Source organism: Larimichthys crocea, chromosome XII (genome assembly GCF_000972845.2).
Source record: "Larimichthys crocea isolate SSNF chromosome XII, L_crocea_2.0, whole genome shotgun sequence".
In the NCBI taxonomy this organism is placed as follows: Eukaryota; Metazoa; Chordata; class Actinopteri; family Sciaenidae; genus Larimichthys; species Larimichthys crocea.
In genome coordinates this window covers 28,993,669-29,019,272 of record NC_040022.1, presented here as the reverse complement: position 1 = coordinate 29,019,272, position 25,604 = coordinate 28,993,669, and the positions used below count along the sequence as shown (strand labels likewise).

The 25,604-nt window shown below is 44.1% G+C and overlaps 1 protein-coding gene across 1 annotated transcript in view; it reads right to left on the bottom strand.

Annotated features, from left to right (window-relative positions):
• Positions 1-25,604, bottom strand: part of cacng2a (calcium channel, voltage-dependent, gamma subunit 2a) — a 61,152-nt gene that overhangs the window by 16,243 nt on the left and 19,305 nt on the right. Inside the window, exon 2 of the mRNA XM_027284731.1 lies at positions 5,671-5,754. Within this exon, the coding sequence (XP_027140532.1) occupies positions 5,671-5,754 (84 nt within the window). The remainder of the gene's footprint in view (positions 1-5,670; positions 5,755-25,604) is intronic.

Genomic DNA, 25,604 nt, shown 5'->3' with positions numbered 1-25,604 from the left:
TTAAAAGATAAAATGTGGACGTTTTTCCTAAACGTACATCCAATTCTTCAAATTAAAATCTGACACCTCTTCATTTCAGTCTGCTGCTGCTCAAATTAAAATCTGACACCTCTTCATTTCAGTCTGCTGCTGCTGTATACACGTGTCACTTTACTCTCAGTCCTTATATATTCTAAATAATGTAGTTTATCCTATTTATCCTGTTATCTTTCACATTTACACAGTGCACTCCAGTTTCACTTGAATTTTGATTTGATTTTATTTCTTTATCTTTTATGTCCAGCACTGTTTTCATACCTCGTGCTGTTAATCCTGATCTGTTCTTCTCGGTTCTTCATTGCACTGTTGACCCTGTGTTAACCTGCACATCACGAGTAAAACTGGCCTGTGACGGGTTCAACAGTTGACCTACGTTTAGGAACATTTGATTTACGCATTTCAAATGTATTATGTAGATATTGCACACACACACACACACTGTGTCACATTTAATCAATTGTAAAAGCCAATATCCGTTTCCTCCCATCAAAATGATCCACAGAGGCACATTATGCTAAATAAACTGACTTTAACTGGCATCATCCTCATATAACAGCACGCTCGTGTATCAATGTGTCTCATTATTTCTGCACACAGATGCATTTCAGTCAGTTGATCAACCACAAAGGGTTAGAAACAACAACTGCACATCAAAACACAACTTTCAACGGCGTTATTTTATAGTCTGTGACCTACAAATATGCACACAAAGCACATTTCTTTGATTTATCTCGTACAGATTTCATCTACTGAGCCACATGTTGCGTACACCGACTGTTTTTTTCCCTTTATGTTGGAGCAGCTGGAGCTTTTTGACTGCATGTGGATCAGCCAACACTAAAACTGTGGTCAGACCTGACTCTGTCCTGCTTTATATCTGTGATTTTTCAGCTCACAGCTGATGGATGAATGTGTGCAGCCATCTTTTGATGACAGCCTAACACCGTCGGCACGTCCTGCGTGTTTTAATCTGGCTTTAATACGAGGACACACTCTCTCACCTCTGTGTTTTACCAGCTGCACCGTCTCTACGTTCCCCCTCCGTTAATAAGACAGAAAGTTAGAGTGCTAACACTCACTCGGTCAACCAGGACAAAAAATGATTGGCTTTTAATTTATTGGCTCATGTCTGTGTGCTGTGTGTTTTATGTATCAGTCAATGAGTTCCTTATTTGTTGCCTTGGATACTGCTCCAAGTCCAGGATGCTGAATGTCACCGTGCCCGACTGGGACAACTTCTTCGACTAGCACTAACACATCTACCCTTCTGACAACCCCATCTCAGATTATGTGATCACATTAAATCCCTCCCTTCCCCCCTCCCACGCACACACTCTTGTATACAAACTGGTACTACCCCCCCGCTTTGCCCTACAAGCCCCTGCGTGTCCTGCCCCAGACCCATTGATTTTATCGGCCGACGCCAAAGCCAGTTCAGGCCAGCGTCCAGTCTGCCGCGAGGCCCCGGGGTGACACGGTCTGTGACAGGGCCTGCCCTTTTGTCATCAATGTCAGCGAATACTCTCAGCATGCAAACACCAGAGGCAGAGATTTAAAAAAAAAACAACCAGGGAAATTCACAAGAAAGTTTATTGAGGGGCTGAAAATGGACCCGATGCCGCCGCTTTGACTCGACATGCCGAAACTACGCTGGTGAATGAATCGTGGGAGCACGTTGCTGTGCCCTAATTTAAAACTATATACATACTTTGACTATGTTTGAGTATGCAGCACAGTCATGAAGCAAAAATATGAGTAAAATGTTCTTGGAAATGTGACGTTCATCTTCCAACATTCACTCATTTTAGCTCCATTTTTGGTCTCCACCAACTCTTGAGGCTAATATCTGCTCGTCTCGTCTCTAACAGTGTCTGTCTACTGTTCAGGGCTAAGCTGCTCCTGGAAACTACACCATGAGCAGTTGTGGCCGAGAAAGACGAAACAAGATGCTGAAGGACGCTAAAACGCTCCATATAGCTTATGGGAGCGTGTGTGTCCTCTTTAACATACAGTACAGGTAGTCATGCAATTCAGCGGTGCAAACTCATCAAGGGTGACAAGTTTGCACCCCTGTTTGTTGACATAAAAATATTGATTATAGCTGCTTTAAATCAACGACGGCATTCTGAATTTGCAAACTGATTTCCTGTTCAAAATAACAACAAACTGCTGAAACAGAAATTATTAGTCTATAGTATGGAAGGGGGGGGGGCTGTTTCCCGACAAACAAGTTTCTGATCTGAAAATCAGGAGAAAACTTTGTGGACAGGAGTCAGAGAAAATGAAGAGAAGACCTGCTGCGTCTTAGAGCAGAAACTCTAAAATAAGTCCATCAGTGGATTGACAGAAAAATAGCTGACAAGGATTTTAAAAATCGAAACATCTTCAAGCAAACGTTCTGTTACGTCACTGTAAAGTGAATATATAATAATATATAGACATAAGCTGTAGCTACTAACTATTCTTTGCTATATTAATTCATCTGTTCTGGATTATGTGAGTCCAAAACCTTCAAATGTTTCATCCATTCTCACAGAGTAAGTCAGAGAAAAGCAGCTGGAACTTGAAAAATGACTTTATGATTAATATATTGTATATTTTTCACGACGATGCACTATTCTAACTATCCAAAAAGAAGTCGACTTAAGACAAAAACTCTGACTAACAGTCGGACACACACCTCCTCTCCTCATGTGAATTGATGTCTTTCACTTCAGTATTAGCAGCTTGCATAACTGGGCGTTTTCTTCCCCTCTTTCTTCTTCTCTCTCAGCTGCTTAGCGCTCAGTAGAGCAGTGGATGATGGGAGCTCCGACACGGCATGATCTAAAAAACCCACTGGCGCTTTAGTGTGCCTCAGCTGGCTTATATAACCCCGTGTGGATGTGCAAACTGCCTTGCTATTGGGAGAGCTGAGGACTCACCGAGCACACACACACACACACACAAAGAAGCCACTGATATGTGTTTGTATGTTTTTGTGTTTGCGTAGATGTCAGCAGATCACAGTGTGTGTTTGCGTGATGAAGCGGGGGTGCATGTTCAGATTTGTGTGTTTCTTTTTTTTCTGCTCAGCAACCGCAGAAACCAAATCTCTCCCTCCTCTTCCTCGCTACAGCGTTTGTTGACATCACCGGTGTGTCCCCTTGATTTTGGACCAGCGAGCTCCCCCCTCAGTGATGTCACTTCCGCCCGGCCTTCACCTGAAGTGACATCATTTTTGTTGCATAACTATCCCCCCCTTCTCTCTCTCTCTATCTGTCTCTCTCTCTCTTCCTCTCCTGCATGTGAGAGCAGAGGCAGCTTCTTTCTGTCTTTGGCCACCCAGAGGCGCCGTGAAACTCCTCATTATGGAAATATCAGGTGTGTGTCCGTGAAATGAAAATGGGCAGATAGAAAAATAAGTCTCTGGGGTTTAATACGTGCCCCCCCCTCTTCATGACCTCTTCATGCACCCAGGAAACAGCTTTAATGCTCTGAATCATCCGGGCTCTCTTTCAAGTCAGAGAGATGACAAAAATTTCCCGTACAACTCCTGACATGAAATATTACGGGTGTGAGGGTGAGGAGAGGCAGAGTGTGAGAGACAGCGATCGAGAGAGGCCTGACCTATATAAGAAGGAGGCTGAAATATTTATGGATGTGAGTGTCCTAATTGGCAAGCCACTGGGAGCACTGCGGCCTTCTCCTCCAATCACAGTCTGGGAAGAGGTTAACACACACACACACACACACGTGTGTGTAGGCGAGCGGCGGCGGTCCGAGGGCCTCTTTGACCCCTGTCGTCCCGCAGTCTTCATCCTAAGACCGATCTGGCTCCGGCATTTGTTACAATCATTACCAGAGCTGTTATCATAACCGCCCTCTCTGGCACATATGGACGGGAACAAGCGCTCAGAGCGCTAAGTCAAACGCAGCCTAATTGGCCGGGCTTAATCTTCAGCGCTTGGCACGCACCGCTCAGCTCTCCGAGAGGCCTCGATTAGAGTCGCCGCTGATGGACGCGAGGAGACGGACACTTTCTGACGTCTAGTTTCAAACCACCAAACATACACAGTTTATAATCAGTGCAGAAGTAATTTACTCGTTAAATTGAAGGGAAGCTGTTACACATCTGTAAAAAGTTGTATAAAGTCTTTTATGGCTTCAGATGAAGCTGTGTGACGTCAGATCAATGTCCTCAAGTGATGCCACTCGGTTTGGGTTCAGAAAGAAGGCATGTAGCTCCTGATCTTGATGCTTGAGGTTAGAGGTTTTTTTAAGTTTGTTACTAACTTCACAGCCTCCACATTTAACATATTGTGTGTTAACAAGCAGTTTAACAGGCCTGCATGTTTTTGAGTCATTACGTGGCATCAGCAGCCAGCTCAGCGTTAGCCACAGATGTCTCAGCTCGCACGCTGTCATACCTAAGCTCGCAAAACGCAGCGCTACTCGTCCTCAGTGGATGCTATGAGGTAGAGGAGGGACGAAAAAAGTAATTAGAGTACTCTAACGTGTTCACTTTTACCCACAACACTGCTGCCAAATAATGATTAAAATGAACTGTGCATGTTGTTAGATGTTCTTCGTGTTGACTAGAATATCCAAATTATAGTAACATGTCCATGTAAACATTCCAGTATGGATATAATCCACCGACTAATGCTTTTCCAATGCAGCGACGCTCTCCAAGAATAAAGTTTCTATATCAAAGCTGTTCTAACAGATTGCCTCACGAGAAGACGTCCAAATCTGCAGAGGAAATCCTCCTCATTGGACTCGAGCTGCAAAACTGCAACATGAATTATTATTGTCTTAATATCTTCCAGTATTTGAAACTAAATCAAGGTCTGCTGAAGTAAAAGCAGATTTACCGATTCAGTGCGTACAAAGAAACAAAAAGCAATGTGACGTTACGATAAGGAGAATATTTATTATTAGTTAGAGCTGTAACCGTGGAAACATTTTTAGCTGGCTACACTTTGGCGGTGACCATAGAAACGGCTTCACCGTTCATTCTTGCTGGTAATGAAAAGTGTCGGGGGCCTGTGAGTATTATTAAAAACAATATCGGATATTGTTTCTAATTTCAACTTTCAATTTTAACTTCACGACCGCAGAGTAAGTCTGTAAGTCACAAATAACGCCGCAGACACATTAAGCGGCCAATCAGAAGAGAGTATCGAGCTAACGATACTAACAGTACATCATGAGCTCCGAGTAATTGTTGTGATTTTTAGGATTAGCAGGCAAATGAGTTCGACAAGCATCTCTGTCTTGCTTGCACAAAGGGAAAGAGAGCAGAAATCAATGGGCTGTGTTTACAGGGTACACAGCCGACTGTAACACTGCACGTTATGTTACACACAGCCAAGCAGTAAAAACAGACGAGCCTGCTTGGCAGGACTCAGCCTGGCCAGACTCGTGCTTCAAAGCGAAGGCAGAGAGAGAGACGGCGGTGACACACACGGGCCAAGACAGAGCAGCTACTGGCACCGCGCTCCAGTCTGAGATGGAAGAGCGGGAAAAAGTGGGACAAATTTTAAAAATATTCAGAGTGAATGTCAAGAGAACGTGGAGAGAAAAGCCTGATGTGAAGGCGATTCATCAGTCTAATGGGCAAACTAAATATGGAGACGTGATACTCACGCAAGAAGTACTCAGATGGGTCCGCTTCGTAGTCTGTCTCCTCAGGAAAGTGGTCTATCTGTTTACACATCCCCTTGTAGTTTCCTGTTGGGAAAGACAGAAAGATAGTGTCAAAACAGTTCATAGGACTGGACCAGAATCCAGAATCAGGCCCGAGCATCAGGCAGCAGGTTGGCGGCTTGTAAATAAGAGCAGTGCAGCTGGTTTGACCTGGAGCCGCTCCAGCCGCCCCACACGGGGAACCTCGTCTCTTAATGCACGTTCATTTGGCCGACACCTCCGCCGTCCAGCTACTCTGTCCGTCCAGGAAGCAGCATGCCAGCTTCCCTTTTCCTCTCCCTCCCACTTCCTCCTGTCTGCTCTCCTCTATTCGCCGCCTCTCAGCGGAGGTTTGGCATTGATGAGGTCACTCAAGGTGGCGTGGCGGGGGAGGCGCGCATAAGGCGGCCATTACGGCGACCTGCTGCTGCGGCGAGGAGGCAGATGCCTGGGCGTTTGATTGGACCAGATTAGCGTTTCATTAACTTCTTCATCTCCTCTCCCTCCAGTGTCCCTCTAATTAGGTGAACAGGTGTTGGTTACCATGGTGCCAGGTGTTGCTGAGGAGGTTTTGGCAGCGAGGCATGATGGGCACAGCAGGGTGCGGTTATTACTTTGTGAATGGCCCACATGCAGCGGAGGGAGAGGGACCCCCCGGTCATGACCGCTCAGACATTAGAGACAGTGTCACCTGGAGGAAAAAAAAGAGCCATCAAAGCGTCGCCAAGCTGCTCTGTGTCGGCACTACCTGCGGGCTGGCAACCGCCGCCGTCTGTTCGGAGGCTCGGCACAGGATGGATGTATTTAGATGAGGGAAGTGTTTGTTTTGATTGTCTCAATGTCATCTGTCAAGTTTTCATCTGTATGTGGAGCAAATTTGAATCAGTAGAAATATTAATAGTTTGACACTTTGTGATAGAAAGTTGTGGTGGTGTAACCGACCACAGTGCAAGATACCATCATGTTGTTGTATCGTGTATCTTTCCTATCAAATCAAAGCAAAAAAATGCCCCAAAAATAATTTAAATAGAAGTCATTAATTCAATCTTTTCAATAAAATGCAATTATTTGTTCGAGGGCTGCTGGATACAAAGATCTCACATGCTTACAGTCAGGCTACGTGACACAGTAAGTGTCGGTTCATGCTGGAGCAGCTTGTGGAAAATGTCTTTGTCAACAAAAGTGGACACAGTGTCTGTTTTTCCAAGAAGAACGGAGCAGTTCTGCTTCTTCACGGAGCTGAATGTGAAGCCGGTGTCCTTTCAGTGCTCAAAGACCACGATGATCAGCACGGCTACCAGACTTGTCACTTGCACGAGTTTCTGTAGATACCAAAACTACCACCAAAAAAAGCTCATTGACTGCTACTATTTTTTACAAAAACCATGACAGAGATGGGTTTTGTCTCTTCCAGGGCATAAATAGCAAATGACACATTTTAAAATTGAAGTTATTCTCTGAACACCGGCGATTTTCTGAGGTTGAATGCACGGGCACGTGATTAAAAGAGCTTCAGTCACAGCTCCATCCAAACAATGGGAAATTATGTAGAAATCATAATAGAAATATGACATTAACATTAATGTGAGAAAGGTTACAACCAAAGAAGGTTGCTGGTTCGAAACCCCATGGACGGCTTGTTCTCTGCAGGTACTCCAGCTTCCTCCCACAGTCCAAAGACATGCAGGTTATTTGTCTGTAGGTGTGAATGTGAACATGACGCGTCGGCCCTGTGACGAGCTGGCGACTTGTCCAGGGTGTACGTCGCCTCTTGCCCAGTGTCAGTTGTGATTGGCTCCAGCCCCCCCACGACTGTGATGAGGATAAGCGGTTATGTAAAATGGATGGATGGACGTTATAACACACAGATCAGATGTTTTCACCTAATCCAAGTGTTTCGAGCTCTTCTTCTTTGAGGTTTCATCTACTCTACATTTTTTCTGTGTAAATTGACAATCTGTATAAAAAGAGGTGGTTGGAAACAAAAAGAAAAATTGCGGGTGAGTGTGGGAACCTCTGCATAAAAAAATTAAAAAAATCCACTAATCCTTAGTGGACACAATCCAGACCAGTACCGACTATGTGCGTCCACTCCTGTCTGAGCTCTGGCCCGTAATCAAAAAACACAAATCGATTTTCATCAACAGGTTCGGTGGCAATTAGGACGAGAGAGAGAGAGACAGAGAGAGAGAGACAGAGAGAGAGAGAGAGATAAAGACAGAGAAAAGCAGAGAGAAAGACAATGTAATGTGAAGGAGGAGGAGAGATAAATATAGGAAGGACGGGGAACAGAGAGGTTTTGAAGGACGGAGAGGGAAGATGGAGTGGGAGGTGGAATACATCAAGTTTGAGTGTCACAGTTTAGGCCTCGGTAATTGCTGAGCCATGAAAAAGCCCTCCAGAGTTTAACGGACCTGCACAGTTTTGAACTTGATGCTCTGATATACGACATGAAGCCTCTCTCTCTCTTTCTGCGGTGGCAGACTCGGAGATTTGAACTGGGCTCGTTCCATTCGGCTCTAAAAAGGTGATCTGTGTTAACTAGCACGAAGCTGTAGCTCTCTCTCAGATGTGAGCTGGTGGTGCAGTACTGTAGGTGTAACCCCGCCGCCTCTTGCAACTACTCCCCCAGGCTGCTGCTGGAAATAACAATATGTTCCTTTTCAACTTGCCTGCTTAAATAAGCTTTAAATAAGTTGCATTTCCGAGGAGAGGCGAAGCTTGTGCCGCCTCTCGGAGGATGTCTCACTGTGAGATGACTTGTGTTTACATACGACTACATTGCATACTCCCAGCGGAGCTGTCTGAGCTAACTAGCAGCAGCAGCAATCCACAGAGCACCATGTGTGTGTCTTAACAACATTATCATGTGGGTGTAAGGTTTGGTTTGCAGCTGGCCCGTCCCATCCGCAGTTGTGTGATTTGTAATAGCAGCTGTGGAGAGCGGCCTGTTGGGGGAACCACTTCAATTAGCGTGATGAAAGATTTATGTGACACTTAACCCGCTTCAAACGCTCCTTTTTCTTGTAAGACATGTAAACTCAGCAGGCTGGTAAATGTTTTATAATGGCATTTTCATTTTTCGGAGACCTCCCCCCCCCCATGTGAGTGTGAGCACAGGGCCGAGGTGTTTGGTCATTAGGAGTTTTGGCATCGGGGGCTGCAGGTGAATGGAGAGGTGTAACCGGAGGCACAGGTGTGCACAGGGTCGAAACACTTATCACTCACAGAGCAACACTGTGAGCACTGATTACTGCTCTGTGTCACAGGAAAACTGTGAGAGAAAGATTTAAAAGTTCTTTAAAGATGCCAAATGTTTTGTTAAAGCGAAGTTTCTGGCATGTTTTTGTAATCTATATCCACTATCTGTGGTAAATATGAACACTTGTACACGTGTATGTTATGATTTTGCTACTTATGAAGGAAATATTTGCAAGTTGACAACTTTGCTAAGAGCCAAACATCAAGCAAGGGCAGCCTTTTATTTCACCAAGCTCTTGCCAACGACTAAAAAGGACATTATGTCCACAGAGGCTGCTGAGCCCGGTTACATTGCCCAGCTCCGATGAAAGTGCTAACATGTACAGCCACGTCTACAACCTCAGTTAAGTCTGTTATCATGCCAACATTTGCTGACAAGCAACTGGTAGCATGTAGTCTTGGCTCTTCTACCTGATGGGGGATCACCAGAGTTACTGCAACGCATCATTAAAGGGAACATCGACGTCTTCAGTGGTTGTTGGGACATTTCACTAAAAACCACAAACATCCAACTCAAGAGGAAAGGTCACAGGATCGCTACAGTCAGTAGGATTCATCCTCTGAGGACCATGAACGTCTCAAACCAATCCATCAGACAGTTGTTGAGATATTTCAGTCTGCAACATTTCTGAGTAAGATGCTGCAGCCTGTGTGATTTCAAAGACTGTCTTGTGATACATGTGTATCCTCAATAAGAAGAGCTGGTGAGAGAAGAAAATAAAATTCATCTCAGTAGGAAGTAGACACAGGTCAGGTTTTGATATTAAAATAAAAGAAGGCAAAGGTTTTTTTTTGGCATTTAATTAAGACAAACATTATGATGTGAAGAATTAACTAACAAGGTGAAACAAGGTTTTTCCCGACTTTAAGGGCAGCGAGTCAAGCGTATTTGTGTAGCCTTTAATCACTGCTTCAGTCTCGAAGGACTTCAGATAATTCAACACAACAACAAACGACAAACGAAACCCTCCGAACTTCAAACCCTTGTCGAGAACGAGAAGGTTTTCAGATCGTGTCGAGATGCGGGCGGTAACTGTAGCCCGCTCGGCCTGACTCAACAGTATAAATCGAGTGGTAATAATTTGTAGCGCCGTCATTAAAGGAGGTTATCTGAGACCTCCTGCTGGGATTGAGCCATCATCAAACCCTCTCAGACCCTTGAGCCGGGGTCCGGTGACATGTGTGAGTGTGTGTTTGAGGTTCATTTGAAGTGGGGGAGGGTGGCTCGTCCAGACTTACTCAATCAGTCCAGTCTCCGCTGGCCACTCTGCCTAACCCCCTATAGTGTGAATGAGATATGGGCTAACCCCATGCCCCCTTACGTCCCCTCCTGTCCTCTGCAGCCATAAAGCACTTCATTACCACAGAGCCTGGAGAGACAGAGAAGCACTCAAGAGTGGAGTGCAGTGGAGAGAAGGGGGTTGTTGTGGCAAAGAGAAAGGGGGGCTGGGTGGATGTAGATTTATAGTCACCCACCACGCCGAGGCACTGGGTTTGCTCCTGAGGGACCCGGAGTTTATCCGGTCAGCCTTGGGCCCATTTTCAGACCCCGCTGGCACCAACACATAACCACGAGGAGAAGCTATTTCAGGGCCGGCGACGTCGCTGTGTTGCTCTTTATTCATGTTTTAAAAAAAAGATGCTTTCCCCCGGCTGATGTTCACATATAGGTGCAGGGTTTGGAGCAAGTCCAGCCGAAGCAGAGCTCTGCTTAATGTGGAAGCCTTCCAAGGTTTTTTGACTGGTTAAAAGAGGTCTGTGATGCAGCTGAGAAGGGTTTTTTTCTTCTAATGTTATTGATACCACCAGCCCGGCCCCTGACCTCAGGTTATTAGGCAGGAACAGGAAAAGAAAACCCTCATTTCCTCTCTTGCCATCTTTCTCAGAGTAGGAAGAGAAATTCCTGGCCTGAGACTTTCTGCAAGTTTTAAAGTAACTACAGCCCATTTCTCCCTCTCTGACTTGAACCATGAGCAGTGCTCGAGAGTAGAGTAGAGTCTTTGTTCTGACGCTGTCCATGGTTCGAACAAACCTGCCTACATCTGAATTCAATCAAAGGTGAACTCATCCCGAACCATGATGTCTGTTTTCCTGAGCTCTGTCCACGTCTATCTGATATATTTTGGTGCCCAGTGAAGAGCGCATGCTGGAAATTGGGTCTTAGACATTCAATGTCTCAGAACTAAGCCTGCCTCTGACACAGCATCACTCTGCTGTCAGTCTGTATCATGGTTTGGTTGCTCAAACAAGCCATCTATAACTGCACCCACCTGTCAATCAAAGCGTCCACGATCTTAATCCTGCATAACTTTAAGCCTTAATATAATGTGAACAGATGAGTTGTATATAAATTCACCCTCAGTACAGTTGTCATGAACGGGGAAATTAGCTACAGAGACCAAAACTGTTTTTTGTACCAGGCTGTAAACATGTTTATTTCTGCTGTGAAGTTCCAGCCTCAAGTGGACGTTTGAGGAACTGCAGTTTTGGGTGCCACTTGATCTCAACAATCCATAATGAGTGTGTTGAGGGTGCACGGAAGATAAAACTAGTTTTGGCGCTTCACAGCCACAAAGGTTGACGCCTTTTAATTTGGTTGAAACCAGACTGTTAGTAAATTTCCTGAGGTATCTGTTGCCCACAGCTTTATGAAGACCTTCTCCTTCATTTCATAAAAAATCTCTGCAGCCGTCTGCAGCGAGCAGGACAGGTACGTTGATAAATCCGCAGCCTGTGATTTGAGACGTGCCGTCCACTGTGTTTGTGTCATTACAGATTACAGGGGCTCATTAATCCCGTGTGTCATGAGCTGCTGTTTTATTCTTGAAATATCTCTGATCATAACAACAACATCACAAAACATTTTTTATTTATCTATTTTCACTTAATTTAATGAATTAAAACACAACAACAGGTTCAGTGCTGTGTCATGACATCCCATTCAGAAATACAATATAATTTCCTGAAGATATGTTGAGGGTGGGTGGGTGTGTTAAGTTCGACCACTCGGTTTTATATCCTTCCTAAGCATGATGGCCTGGTGCCGCCCATGACTCTCACTTAATCTTCATTTTGCTGGCCCGCCCCCGCAGCTCACTATGTCTGCAACCATATGACAGAAGTGACCACACAACAAAGCCAAGAGCTACAACAGCCTGATGCACGGATTATTAATACATTTATATATGTGTGTATTTCATTCGACTCTCAGACTTTTCCTGATGGGTCCAGTCTCCGAGAATCAACTTTGATTGGGAACTGCGAGGTGTGTTTGCAGATCACCTCAGCACCTGTTCCCCATTCACCAATCAACCACTGCTGCTTAAAACACCGGCTCTTGTGGAAAACTCTGTTTAACTCTGATCACCTCGTGCAGTTTGGATATCTGCCACCACGAACCCTGGACCAGAAACACTGGAGTCAGTTTAAGACGTTATCCTCATGGATTAATACAATATTTCCACGTTTGACTCCAATGTGGTCGACTGACTGTAATATGCATAACCCAGCTGTGTGCTCGGACAAGGCAAACGGCAAACGGCAAAGTCAACTTAGACTGTGAGTTTAGCATGATGCAAGAAAAACTCACTATTCTTTCCCATCTCCGTAACACACATCTAGAAAAGCTACATATCACTCTCTTACAGCGAACAAATGTAACGTAAGCACAGCAATAAGTGAATGACAGACTGTGGCAAATATAATTAAAGCATGATACAGTCTGATCACATTCAATAATATCCATCATCCACCAACATGACCTCTACATCCTGAAACACACTGAACTTTATATAACATATAAATAAAGACACTTCATTTAAAGGTCCCATATTGTTTTTTTTTACTCTAAAGCAGGTCTAGGTGTGATATACATTGATAAAAGTATCAAAACACTCATTACAGCCTGTAATCAGAAACCATCAGCTTTAAACGAGCCGTCAGGATTTCAGCAGGGTTGTGATGTCACCGTACAGTCAGCCTTACTCCCATCACGGCTAGAAAATGTACGGCTACAATCGGTTATCTGTGGTTGGCCTAGCAGTCCAAGCAGAAGAGAGGCTCATAATATTAATGAGACACAATGAGGAGATGTGAACCTACATTAAGATGTCAAAACTTTAGATAAAATGCAGGGAAAGTGTAAAATAACAAACGAAAGCTTACTGATGAATTATTTGAAATAACTGGAAACCTTGCACGTAGCTGTAACCCTCATGTCTGCTTCGTCACATGGAGCTGCCCAAATCATGTCTGTGGCAGATGTAGCACACCCTATACTACCAACAACACATGGATAACAGTCCTTTCTCTGCACATTGTATTCACATATATATATATATATATATATCTGCACGAAGGACCAGACAAGTCCTTCCCGGATGCCCGAGGAGAGAGACCTGCCCACACACGAAACCCTCAAACGGTGATCAAACATGATCACAGCTGCCACGGCGCTGCAGACAGGAACAAAGGTTTGATCAGACGCAAACACGGAGGAGGTGCATGATGGGGGAGTTGGTGGTGGTGGTGGTGCAGGGGGTCAGGAGGACTCTTGACTGAGTAGGAGGTGCCGTTTTAAAGAGAGAGAGAGAGAGAGAGAGAGATTCAAGCCCACTTCTGATTCGTCAGTGGGCGGCATTCTCAAAAACTTTCCAGGCAGCCATTGAGTGCGTCATCTAGAAACCCCCCCCTCCCCTCCCTCCCTTCCCTCCTCTACATCCTCCTCCTACTCCTCCCACCTCCATCCTCAGTCCCTACGGCAGCCGTTGCCATGTGGACATCGGAAACCGTTCGCTTCGGTTGCCACGGTTACGGCTATCTGGAGCCCCTTTTTACTAGGGGAGGGGATCACATGGACGCGCGAGGAGTGAGGTGTCTTTTAACCCCTGGACACACACACACACACACACACACACACACACACACTTCAGTGACACAGCATGCAGCATTAGTCAGCTGCTGTTACAGTAGCATCACGGCAAGCCTGCGAGCTTTACGTTAGCTCCAGGTGTCCCCCGCGTCCTCTAGGGTCAAACACATAAGTGGGATTATGGCACCCAACAGCCAATGGAAGGAGATATATTGCATGCACGGGTCATTTAACCGCGCAAATGAACACAAATGGTCTCCTCCGGGTCTGGTGTTAGGGCGTTACACATTCACATTCTCATGTGCACGCATGTACTGTAGAGGTATGTGCGGCACAAATCCCCTGTGGATGAAAAGGTAATGGGTTCACGCGTGTTACACGCTGACACCTTCTCCCTTCTAATGAACAGCCGCCCTAGCAGCAGTGACAAGAGCCCTAATCGCCTTATTCATCTTCATAATCACACCTTATTCATCCTTATAATCACTATATTCATCTTGGTAATGACCCCGCTAAGGCAGGGAGGCCCATACACGCCGTCTCTCTGCCATCACACACACACACACACACAACACAGATGTGGCAAGGCATCGCGGGCTGTGAAAACATGCTGTTTTCATGTCAGCGCCGGAGCACAACTGTTGGGTGAGGACTTAAAGACACAGCGAAATGACAGTTCGAGCATCTTTTCGCTTTAAGTAACGTGACGCGCCTCAAAGGCAAACAGAATTATGGCGACAGGGTGTAATTTCAGGAGGCATCCGATCAGATCGTTCAGGGAATTTGAAAATGGTTGGGACTCGGAGAGCCGGCCTGTTTCTCCCTTGGTTAGGACTAGAACCGTTCCTCCTACCCGTGATATCACAAGATAACAAGGTCAGATGGGATTTTACTGACCCTCTGCTCGTTAAGTTGAATAACTAGTTTATCACTTTAGCTTATTTGTCCTTATATGAACCTGATCTGAACTCAATATCTGTTAATTCTAATAATAAATGGTACGAAACAATCTCCAATTAGTACTTGAATTATTTTGTCCTTTACGGAAGACCCTCTCAAACACTGTCAGGACAAAGTCACCTACTCATGGCCTTGGTATCCCCCCAAAAAACGGCATCATGAAGCTGAGCCAAAGAGTGATTATGAAAGTATCTACCTGACCAGAAGTAACGTGCTCGTTGGCATGATTGGAAGTTGTCTATCCCTGTTTTCCTTTGATTATAAGCTTGTTTCCATGTATCAGAGATTGTTTTCTTGGACTTCTTGGTACATCTTTAGATTGTCTCTTGTCTTAGACTGTAATTTTGTCTCTTAACTTCTTGTTTGCAACATAAGTGTTGGGTTGTTTAGATTTATAATTGGATTTAGAATTTATAACACTATTACAGTCCAGATTCCCATGACCCAAGATGTGTCTCATTTCGAGTACAGCCATTGTGCACTTACTGGGAATTACTGCCAACATTTGAGCACCGATATATAAACATAAAACACACGTACAACCTCCATTTGTATACTGTGATATTCACAACAACCATTCAGCCTTGGACTCCATGTTCACAATGTCGGTGGCCCCTCACCTTCTGCTAAATGACCACTGAGGGTGAAGTATCCAACTTTTTGACCGTTGAGTGCACTGCCTTTTGTCAGGTTTATGTACTCAAAATAGTGTAAGTATGTTAAACAAACTACTTATGTAGATCTCCTAAAGCAGAAATCAGCTGGTCTAGTGATTGTTTGAAGAATTTAAATAACGTTAATGACTTCACAACTTGCATCATGGCATCTATCAACTGCTGAAACACAAAACAAGCTGAGCGTAACTTTGTGCTGTAGGTCGGTCTTTTATTCTGATGTCTGTGTTTGATGCGTTAAGGTGTTCAACAAAGGCAACAATGCTATGCAGACATGACGTCCTGTTGTTACAAATGTCGGTGGGAGGTTTTCTTCCTTCTGCAGCAGAAGAACAAAGAAGTTCTGCTTTCACTTTGTTCTGGGTATTCGGATCTCTGTATGACGAGAGAGGTGAGCCGGTTTCTCCAAATCACATTTGATTGGTCATAATTTATGTATACGCCTCCGAGTGCAGGATGAGTCATCAGAAATATTTCAACGTTTCACAGGAAGAGAAAGGGAGGAGGATTTAGATATATCAATATTTTAAAAAATATATGTATTTGTGATGTACCATGGGAACAGAAGAATTAAAGCAGGGGCATGCCTGAAAACTTTAAATCTTCAGTATTTTTTTTTCCTATACCCTTAAATATTCATGAATAATGAGCAACCAGGAAAAAAAAATCAAACACCTGTAGGTATTTGAAGAGTTTGCTTCACCAGGACTGTTTGACTATCTGTCTGCCAACTGTAGCTGCTGTGAGCTCAGTTTGTTAGCCGGGGTGTGAGCTCAGAGCAACAGGGGGGAGTGTTGGTGTTTGTACCACAGATGGTTTTGGACCACTGGTTTGTGGAGAGTGGAGCCAGTGTCGTGCCAGAACAGGAGTTGGGCAAACAGGCAATGTAACCAGGCTCAGCAGCCTCTATAGACATGATGACAGAGGCAAGAAGACCAAAGGGGACGTTGACAGAGGAAGCTAAGAGAAAATGAAAGAGTTAACGAGCAAGAAAAGTAAATGTGGGACTGACTTTTAGTGGTTGGTGAGAGCTTGGTGAAATAAAAGGCTGAAAGACAGACGCCGAGCTGGGCCGACTGCTTGTTGACCTTGTTGATGTTTGACTGTGAGCAGAGTTTGATCATGAGTAATATAATTATAACAAATACACGTGTACAGCTGTTCATATTCACCACAGTGGTAATACACTCTCAAACTGGGCCTTTGTTTCATTGTATTTATTTCTGTCTTCACTAAAAGAAAATCATCATCATGAGCAAGAAGAATACAACATTAGCAGCTTTAGAAAATAAAATAATAAAAAGCCCTTGCAGGCTGTGGAGAAGCTGGCAGCACAGCAGCTGTAGCTGTAGGTGATGTGGGAGGCAGACTAATGGAGGCAGCGAGGTGCCGTCAGGTTGCAGCTCGTTGGAGGATGACTGACAGATGTTAGACAGTCGTTTTGACCTCCCACGACTCCGCTCGGAGCGCTTACCCAACAAAGGCGCTCCTCTCTGCCCCCGAACGCTGGGATGTCCGCCGTTTCTGACGTGAGATGTGGAGCACGCTACAGTCTGTCTGCGAGCTGAGAGCTGCTGGGTCTGTTTACTCCTGAGATGATGTGTTGATGGAAAAGAAACGGGGAGGGAGGAAGAGATCGCCTCCGTCACATTCCATTTACCCTGCCGCTTTCTCGACTCCTCTTTTCAAACCACCCTTCATTTATAGCCTCCATGTTTTTATACGTTATTAGACCTTTTGCACTAAAATTGTCACAGCTTCTGCTTTAGTTTCAACCGTCAAGTGCTGTAAGACCTCGTGAGTCTTTCCAGGAAAACCGAGAGCATTAGTCACTTCCAGGTGAAAGCTGTAGTAGTTAGGGTAGATAAATCAGACTTTAAAACCCCATAGTGCAACTTTTATACAATAAAATAACAGATTTTAAATCATTTTGAGTTTCGTGTACGATCACCCACAAGAAGTGCGTAACGCTTTGGACTACCGAGAAGAAGAAGAGGTTTTTAGGCCCGGGGTTTCGAGGGGGAACGTTTAAGGGGAGTGGAGCCGGTGTCGTGCCAGAACCAGAGCTGGGTGAACGGGCAATGTAAGCTTAGAGCTTGGACTGCAGAAGAAAAAGAGGTTTACAGATTTTTAGTTTGGAAACACAGACAACTAAATGACGGCACAGGCAATTTTAGTGATATCCTCAATTCCGAGATGACAGAGAGAAACTAAGACTGCCAAGACTTCTCACAGATTCAGATCATGTGAAGCTCCAGGTTACTAAGTTCCTGTAGTGGAAAAAATCTGAATATATATTTATATATGTAGACATATGCTCTTTTTTTCAGGTCCAGATCTCTTCCTCTCCTGTCTCTGCTTCTCTGAGAGGTGTCAGAGTATTATAAACAAAGACGAGATGAGCAGCGTCACCCTCAGCTCAGGAGATGTCAGAAGGAGTGGGAGGGATTTCTCCAGCCTTTCGGTCCATCTGTGCGTCTCAGCCGAGACGTGTGGACACACTGGGACGTGCAAGGTCACGGAGCGGGGCAGGAGCCGCGACGAAGAGTAGGATGAGATTTCACAGATCCAGGAACAGGAAACCAGTGAGTCAGTGGTGTCACAGCAAAGTGCGTCAGTGCCTTCTGGTCAGATAGAGCGAGAGCTGTCCAGTTTCTCAGAAGAGTCCCTCAGCAGCACCCACGGAGAGAGAGCGGCATTCCCAGATCGCACGCAGGCCAAGTAAACACCTCGCGCTAATAACAGCAATTGCAAAAGCAACACCTCACCTACGCCAATCACAATCATGAAATCAGCTCCACGGGGGGGGGACTAGTTTGCATCTATTTGTGATCCCATGCTTGGAGACTTTAAGAACATGTAAACTTGATTTAAAAACAGCAGCGTGACAGAAATAAAACTACTTTTAGTCTTATGTTTATTTGGTTTATTTCATCCCTGAAGTTCGGTTTCCTCCCTCCACAGCGACTTTGTAATTTTACCTTATTTCCAAATCCACCAAGAAGCCGCTCTCAGAGGCAGAACGAATACATGCACAGTCAACAGAACAATGCAAACGCAGGAAGATGGATTCAGTTTTGCTGCAGGCGGAGTGAAATGAGTCAAAGAGGAATTGACTCCAGTTTAAGTCCTGACGGAGAAAATTGGCCCGAGTCAGTCAAGGGAAAGACAATGAGTGAGTAAGAGCTCGTACGCACTGAGAAACGGGAAACTTCAGAACTGAACCGCTTTGTTTTCACCGCTGCTTCATATCTGCCAAACCTGCATGGTGTAACATGATCAAAATTCAGCGTCAGAATAAAAATCAGACTTTGATCGAGCCCCATGCTGACTCATCCACAAGGTGACGTCAACAGAAATCACAAATCATAATGGGACCACAGAGAAATGTCAATTAAAACAACTAATCCTGATGGAGGTGTGTCGAGTTTTGTGGCCTTATCCTGTCCCACAGAAAGGACGAACAGTTCATATCAGGGAGGTGAGGAAGAAGAGTCATGCTTTGTAATGTAGCTAAACCAACCATCAGGTTTACACGCCACATCGCTGTAGGACCTAAATGTCCTCTGAGTCTCGCCTGCAGCATGGAGCCGCACTCCGACAAACCTCCATGTAAACCTCCACCTAATCCCTCAGACCTGAACCTAAAAGCCACGTCCACAGCGACAGGCTGAGAAACAGTTTACACGGTATGAGGATATGTTTAAAATGTACACATCTTAAACTAAGGAAGGTGCAAACAGGCACAATGTACAGCTGTAGAAGAGAAGAAAATTGGTAAATATTCACGTGAGGAGTGGCAACATTTGAACTTTTGCTTTAAAAATGACTGAAATGATGATTACGGTCGTTATTTTTTTAATAATGATCAGCTTGTTTTAGCTCTCTCTGCAACAAAAGTCTCCGGTCGGGTGGCATGTGGCCGCCACCTTTACCCCCATCAGACTGCTGCTAATCCAGCTTCAATACACATTCTTTAAACAGTTGTGTCGACCACGTTATGATATTAAATTCTGAACCGAGCGTCTGCAGTCTGAGTTTCTGCTGCCCGAACTCTATTTTAAACACTTCAGTCCCAACACATTAGATGTGGAGACGTGAGTTTGTTTGAGTTGGAACAGTGAGAGCGGATAAGGACACCGACTACAGGAGATGTTATAAATAAATAAATGTTTCCATGAATCCTCGATTCAGGATGTAGCACGCAAGGAAAAACCTTCTGTAAGTGCATTCCGAGTTCAAACCTCACAAACAAAAACAGCGATCGATACTTTTCTCTGTCTGCTTCAGCTTCTTCCCTTTTATCACTTTAGGTTAAAGCTAATCAGATAGCTCCCAGCTCAGCGTTGCATAGAAACAAAGGTGATGTAATGCTGTGTGTGTGTGTGTGTGTGAAGCTCAGAGCTGTGCTTTGCATCCGAGCAGCAGAACAAAGCGTCCTTTAAACTTTCTCACCTCGGGTTTAAATCCACAGCCTGGAAAACATCACACTCAATTCAGTTCACTTTAATAACCTGGCAGCGGCGCTGAGCTATCTGCACGCCGGATTGTTCACCTCTCCGCGCCGGTGATGATGAAGCTGTAGCTGATGCTCATCCGCCGTGATGAAACCCTAAATGATTTGACCCCGCTGCCGGCCTTCTCCTATGATTTACATGGCGCGGCCTGGAAGTGAGCTCACGGTATCAGCGCAAAAATCTGCACAGTGAGCACAGCGGGACGGCGGCTGGGCGCCATAAATCCCCCTCTTAAAACAGCTGCACATTGATCTTATGAACGTGCCGCACCCTTATTTAAATCAACTGGATTCCCAACCGCCATTAATAACGGCGGGAACACTTGAGGACAGATCTCAGGGAGGGTTATGGAGGAGGAGCGGGTGGGGGTTTACTTTTACTGGCGACTATAAAAGATCACAAATCAAAGGCAGTCGATGCAGCTGTTTCACTCGATTATAACGATTACTGTATGAGCAGTGAGACAGAGAGAGAGAGAGAGAGAGAGAGAGAGAGGAGGAATGATGGAGGGAGAATACAGAGATACTCCTAGATAATACTATCACTGATTTTTCTGTTATTGTCGTGTCTTTTAAAGGTTTTCCTGTGTTTCACCAATAAAAAAAGTCAATTAATACTGCAACTAATGGCTATTTTATTATTAATTAGTGTGTTCATTTGTCCCTTAAACTTAAAGATTAAAGATTTTGTTCATTCTTACAGTCTGAGTTTTGCCCCACAAACTGTCATAAGACAAAGAAAACTAGATATTTTTCTAGCTTTGTTGCCCCAAAAATGTTTTGTCAAGAAGACTAATTTTCTGTTGATTGGTGATGATGAATCATTTAATCAACTAATAATTTCAGATCTGTGCTGCAGGAACGAGTCCTCATCAGCTATTCACTAGTGTGATTTGCACTCTTGAGTTTATACTCGTGCGCTTGCAAAATATTCTCATTCAAACTTTCCAACTTGTAGATTTTAATAACAAGATTTACAAGTTAGAATTTCAGAGGAGTTGACGTTGAAGTCATACGACCGCGTAGTTCATTTATCGTTTGTTTTTTCTTCTGGCGGCTGTATTTAAGCTTCAGAATCATAAAAGTGGTGTTCATTTGTGAAGAGATCTTGCCTAATAAAATGTTTTATAAATGTTTGTTGGCTAAAATGAAAAAAAAATGGGATTTTTGTTGGAGGAACCAAGGCGACTCCAACTGTCAGCAGCTTCTTAGCAGCTGACTTTGTCGATAGATGTGAATAGATGATCTCATACATGAGACGTTAACAAAACCAGAATTTAATTTAGTAAAACATTTATTTTACTTTGTTATTCCTGCAGGATTATGTTCTAGAAACATTTTTTACAATAGTTTTAAAGATGAAACAGAGTTACAGGCTGTGTGCGTTCACTTTAATACATTATATCGTTCCATATATCAAATAAAAACGTCTTCTTATTGATGAACGATGACAGCTAAAGTTGTGTAAATGTAAAAAAAGCGGTGAGAGGTTTGTGCTGATGAAGAAACCTGTAGTTTAATCTCTGTTGGAAAGAAGTCAATAACTCTGATTTAAACTGAATTAAACTAAATATAATAACGATCAACAGAAACCTCAGAGTTCACTCACCCTCTCAACGTGTCCTTGAGCGCGACACCGAACCGTCCACCTGTTCACACGGTGTAAATCACTTTAAATGAGGCGCCAATTAAAATGTAATGTAAATGTAAATGAGGAGACAGGTACAGAGTGTCAAAGAGGACAAAACAAAGACAAGAGAGCATGCTGGGTAATGTGGTCAAACGGTAGGACACATCAGAGTCGGGGAGAACTCGTTCATCCGGGTTCATTTTAAACTTTTAATTTAAGTTTGGTTCTGCAGCCAGCCTCAAGTGGCCGTTTGAGGAACTGCAGTTTTTTTGGTCACTGCTTATATGGACAGCATCATCCTACGATGTTTTAATAATGTATGTGTGTACGTGCCGTGTTTGTCAGAGTATATCATCACGCTGCAGGCTTGTGTAATCTGTTAACTGAGCGCTCGGTGGTGAGATGATCAGGCCTGTAGAGCCGGCTGACTCACCCTGCTGTTTGCAGGGTGCTGGGGTCCTGATCGCCCTCCCAGCCTTTTAAATGCACTTGCTCTCAGCAACACACACACACACACACACACACACAGACACACACACACACACACACACACACACACACACACACACACACTACCAAACATGCTGTGTATTCAGTCACCCGCCTACTCTTCCCTTCACCATCTCACACAGGCACATCACACTGGCATGAAAACCACCATATGCACACAAGTTTTCTCTTTAGCTGTAAACTAATAAAGAAAATCTCTTCCCTTTGTTCTCTGCGTCGCAGCGATTGTACACGAACATACACAGTAATATTGCAAAAGTACTGTAGACATGTACTGCAAACCGCTGATTATTATTAGATTCCAAACCTTATTTTTATTACATAACAGTCATCATGATCTGCCTCTATGATGGAGATAATGTCACTTGAAGCTAGAAGCAGGAGTGTAATCATGTAGTACGTGTGCATGCAGTGTACAAATCTGAGGTACTTTTTACTTCATTACATTTACCTGACAGCTTTAGTTACTTGTTACTTGATTTTTGCTCACAAAACAGATGAAAATGTCAAATATAACTAAAATGATAAGACTATTTTTCATGATTCCAGCTTCAGGATTATTATTATTTCAATAATTTTATTTATTTATTTATTTTTAGACTGTTGGTTGGACGAAAGGTGAAGGTGTCACTTTGAGCTTCTGGGTAATTGTGAAAACATTATTCACAATTTTCAGAAATCCAAACAATTGATCATTTAATGGAGAAAATAATTCCAAGGAAAGGAGTGCCACCTAAATGAACTAGAACAGTAAAATCCTGCTTATATAATATAATTTATAGAAAACAGTAGAACAGTCACAAAGGAAATTTCACTCCTGAGTACGTCTAACATCTTAGGTATCTATATTTTCCTGATTATACTCACGTACATTTACTGAGGTAACATTGTAAATGCAGAACTTTTACGTACAAGTAAGTGTACAGTGTAATATTAGTGTTTTTACTACAAAACACAGTGCAACACTGCTGGCAGGCTAATGATTCGTCCTTCTCAAGTTCTCAAAAATGTCACTCTCACTTTTTCTCCTCCTTTCTCTCTCCTTTGTCAACGTCCCCTTTGGTCTCCTCTCCTCTGCCATCATGTCCATAGAATCTGCTGAGCCCGGTGACATGGACCGTTTGCCCAGCTCCTGTTCTAGCACGACACTGGCTCCACTCCCCCGTCTGAAAACCTCCTATTGTACCTCCCTGTGGTACAAACACTAACCCTTGTTGTCGACAACATCATTTGTCTGTGTTTCCAAACTAAAAATCTGTAAACCTCTTTTTTCTTCCACAGTTCAAGCTCTAAGCTTATATTGCCCGCTCACCCAGCTCTGGTTCTGGCACGACACCGGTCGAAACGTTCCCCCCGAACCCCGGGCCTAAAAACCTCTTCTTCCCAGTAGTCCAAAACGCCCTCCCTCAGTGCTCTGAGCTCACAGTCCTTGCAGCCCAGCTAACAAACTGAGCCTACATGGGCTAACAGCAGCTACAGTTGGCAGCAGTTTACTTCACTGTCCATCAAAAAACTCTGTAAATCACAGACTTTAGGCGAACCTTGTTGTGTTTTCTTCATCTTTATATGACAAAGAGAAGTTTCTCGTGAATTCCAGCCACATTCCTCCACTGTAAGCATACACAGCAGTGATACAGTACAGTAGTACTGTGTAGTAATACTCAGTACATAATGCCTTTGCCAAGTGTGGCGCCAACAGTATCGGGTTATACCTGCAGAGCATCCAGAGCCAAGTCAGTCCACCTGATATATCGCCACGCAACATTACCATGGTTTGTTGTTGTCCCCTCTATCGACGTCAGAGTTGGATGACACACTTCTGCAGCTATTTAAAAGAATGAAACTTTTCATACAGCAGCAAGAAATAAAAACAATTCAAATCTCAGGAAGATCCTCTTGCGTGTTTAGAAGAGATGTTTAAAATGTTCTGGGGCTCATGCGAGCATCAATCCGGAGCCATAATCACATTCTCTGAGAGTGAGTTTTTTGTTTTTACAGTTGGCCAGTGATTATGATTCACGGTTATGTTCATATGTCTGTCTTTCTTTCTCAACAGGATGTTTTGCATTACATCTCTCGCTAATAACACATGGACGGATAAGTCATCGTCATCCGGATACACCACATCCTCGAGGAGAGGTCCAGCCGCTCGCTGCCAACTCCGAGAGAGAGAGAGAGACGAAGAGATCAACGCTAACAGTGTGATCAGCGGGGTCTTATGCAAGGTTTTTAAAAGATCAAGAATGAGCTTTCTGTCTTTTTATGGGCTCAAGGGTGGAAGGAGTACACAAATCTGGTAGTCACAACAAGTTGAGACGCAGTAGGAAAGATTTTAGTGCCCAATGAGCTCTGCTCAACTCAGTGAGTGTTTAGTTTGCATCAGGAAGGATTAGCCAGAACATTCTGGCCACTTGCCGAATATTATGTAGGCCCGTCAAGTCATGAGACCTCTGAAGATGGCACCAAGACGTTAGCAGCAGATCCTTTAAGTCCTGGAAGGATCGGACTTGTTTGTCCAGCACGTCCCACAGATGCTCGGATTGGAGACTTTGGAGGCCAACGAGTCCACACCTTGAACTTGTTGTTGTTGTGTTCCTCAAATCATTCCTGAACCATGAACCAGGCTGTACATGGTGTGCAGCAATGCCAACCAGCCTTCGCTCCACATGTGCATCAATAAGCCTGGGCAATATGTGAGCTTTTGATAGGTACTGACCACTGCAGACTGGGAAGACCCCACAGGAGCTTCATTTTTGGAGATGTTCAGACCCAGTTGTCTAGCCGTCACAATTTAACCCTTCAATCCTGATGCTGCTTCTAAGATCAACTTTGAGGACAAAATGTTTAATATATCCCACCCACTGACAGGTGCCACGATAACGAGATCATCAGTGTTATTTGCTTCACCTGTCGGTGATCGTGAAGTTACGGATGATCAATGTCCTAAGTCTGAACAAGTCATACAAACATGACAGACGTCAGGTCAGTAAAGGCTCAGACTGGTGTCCATCATCTCTTCTCACCTTTCACATTGGATTGGTACACTGAAGCACAATACTCGAGTAAATTACATTTACTCTTCTCCTCAGTCCGGTTTCATTACCTCGAGCTCATAAGGAAGCCCGTAAGGTTTTCCTTGTGCCTCTGCTCTCTTTGCTTTATCCTGCCTGGTCCCTCTCCTCCCAGCATATGATATTAATCTTAACACCCTCGCTCTCCTCTCTTTTGTACAATGCCCTCATCTCCTTTTCTGTTTTTTTTTTTTCTCCTCTGAAAGCGTCTGATAAAAGATCACTCCCACCACCAGTGTGTGTGTGTGTGTGTGTGTGTGTGAGAGGCCTTTCCTCAGGCAAACAAAGTACTTGTTGGAGAGAAAACCGGCAGATTAACATACTTCCCTTTTTTAACGGTGATCTTTTCCTGGACTTAATCATGTAGTTATGTAACCGAGTAGTTGCGAGCACTGCAACCATT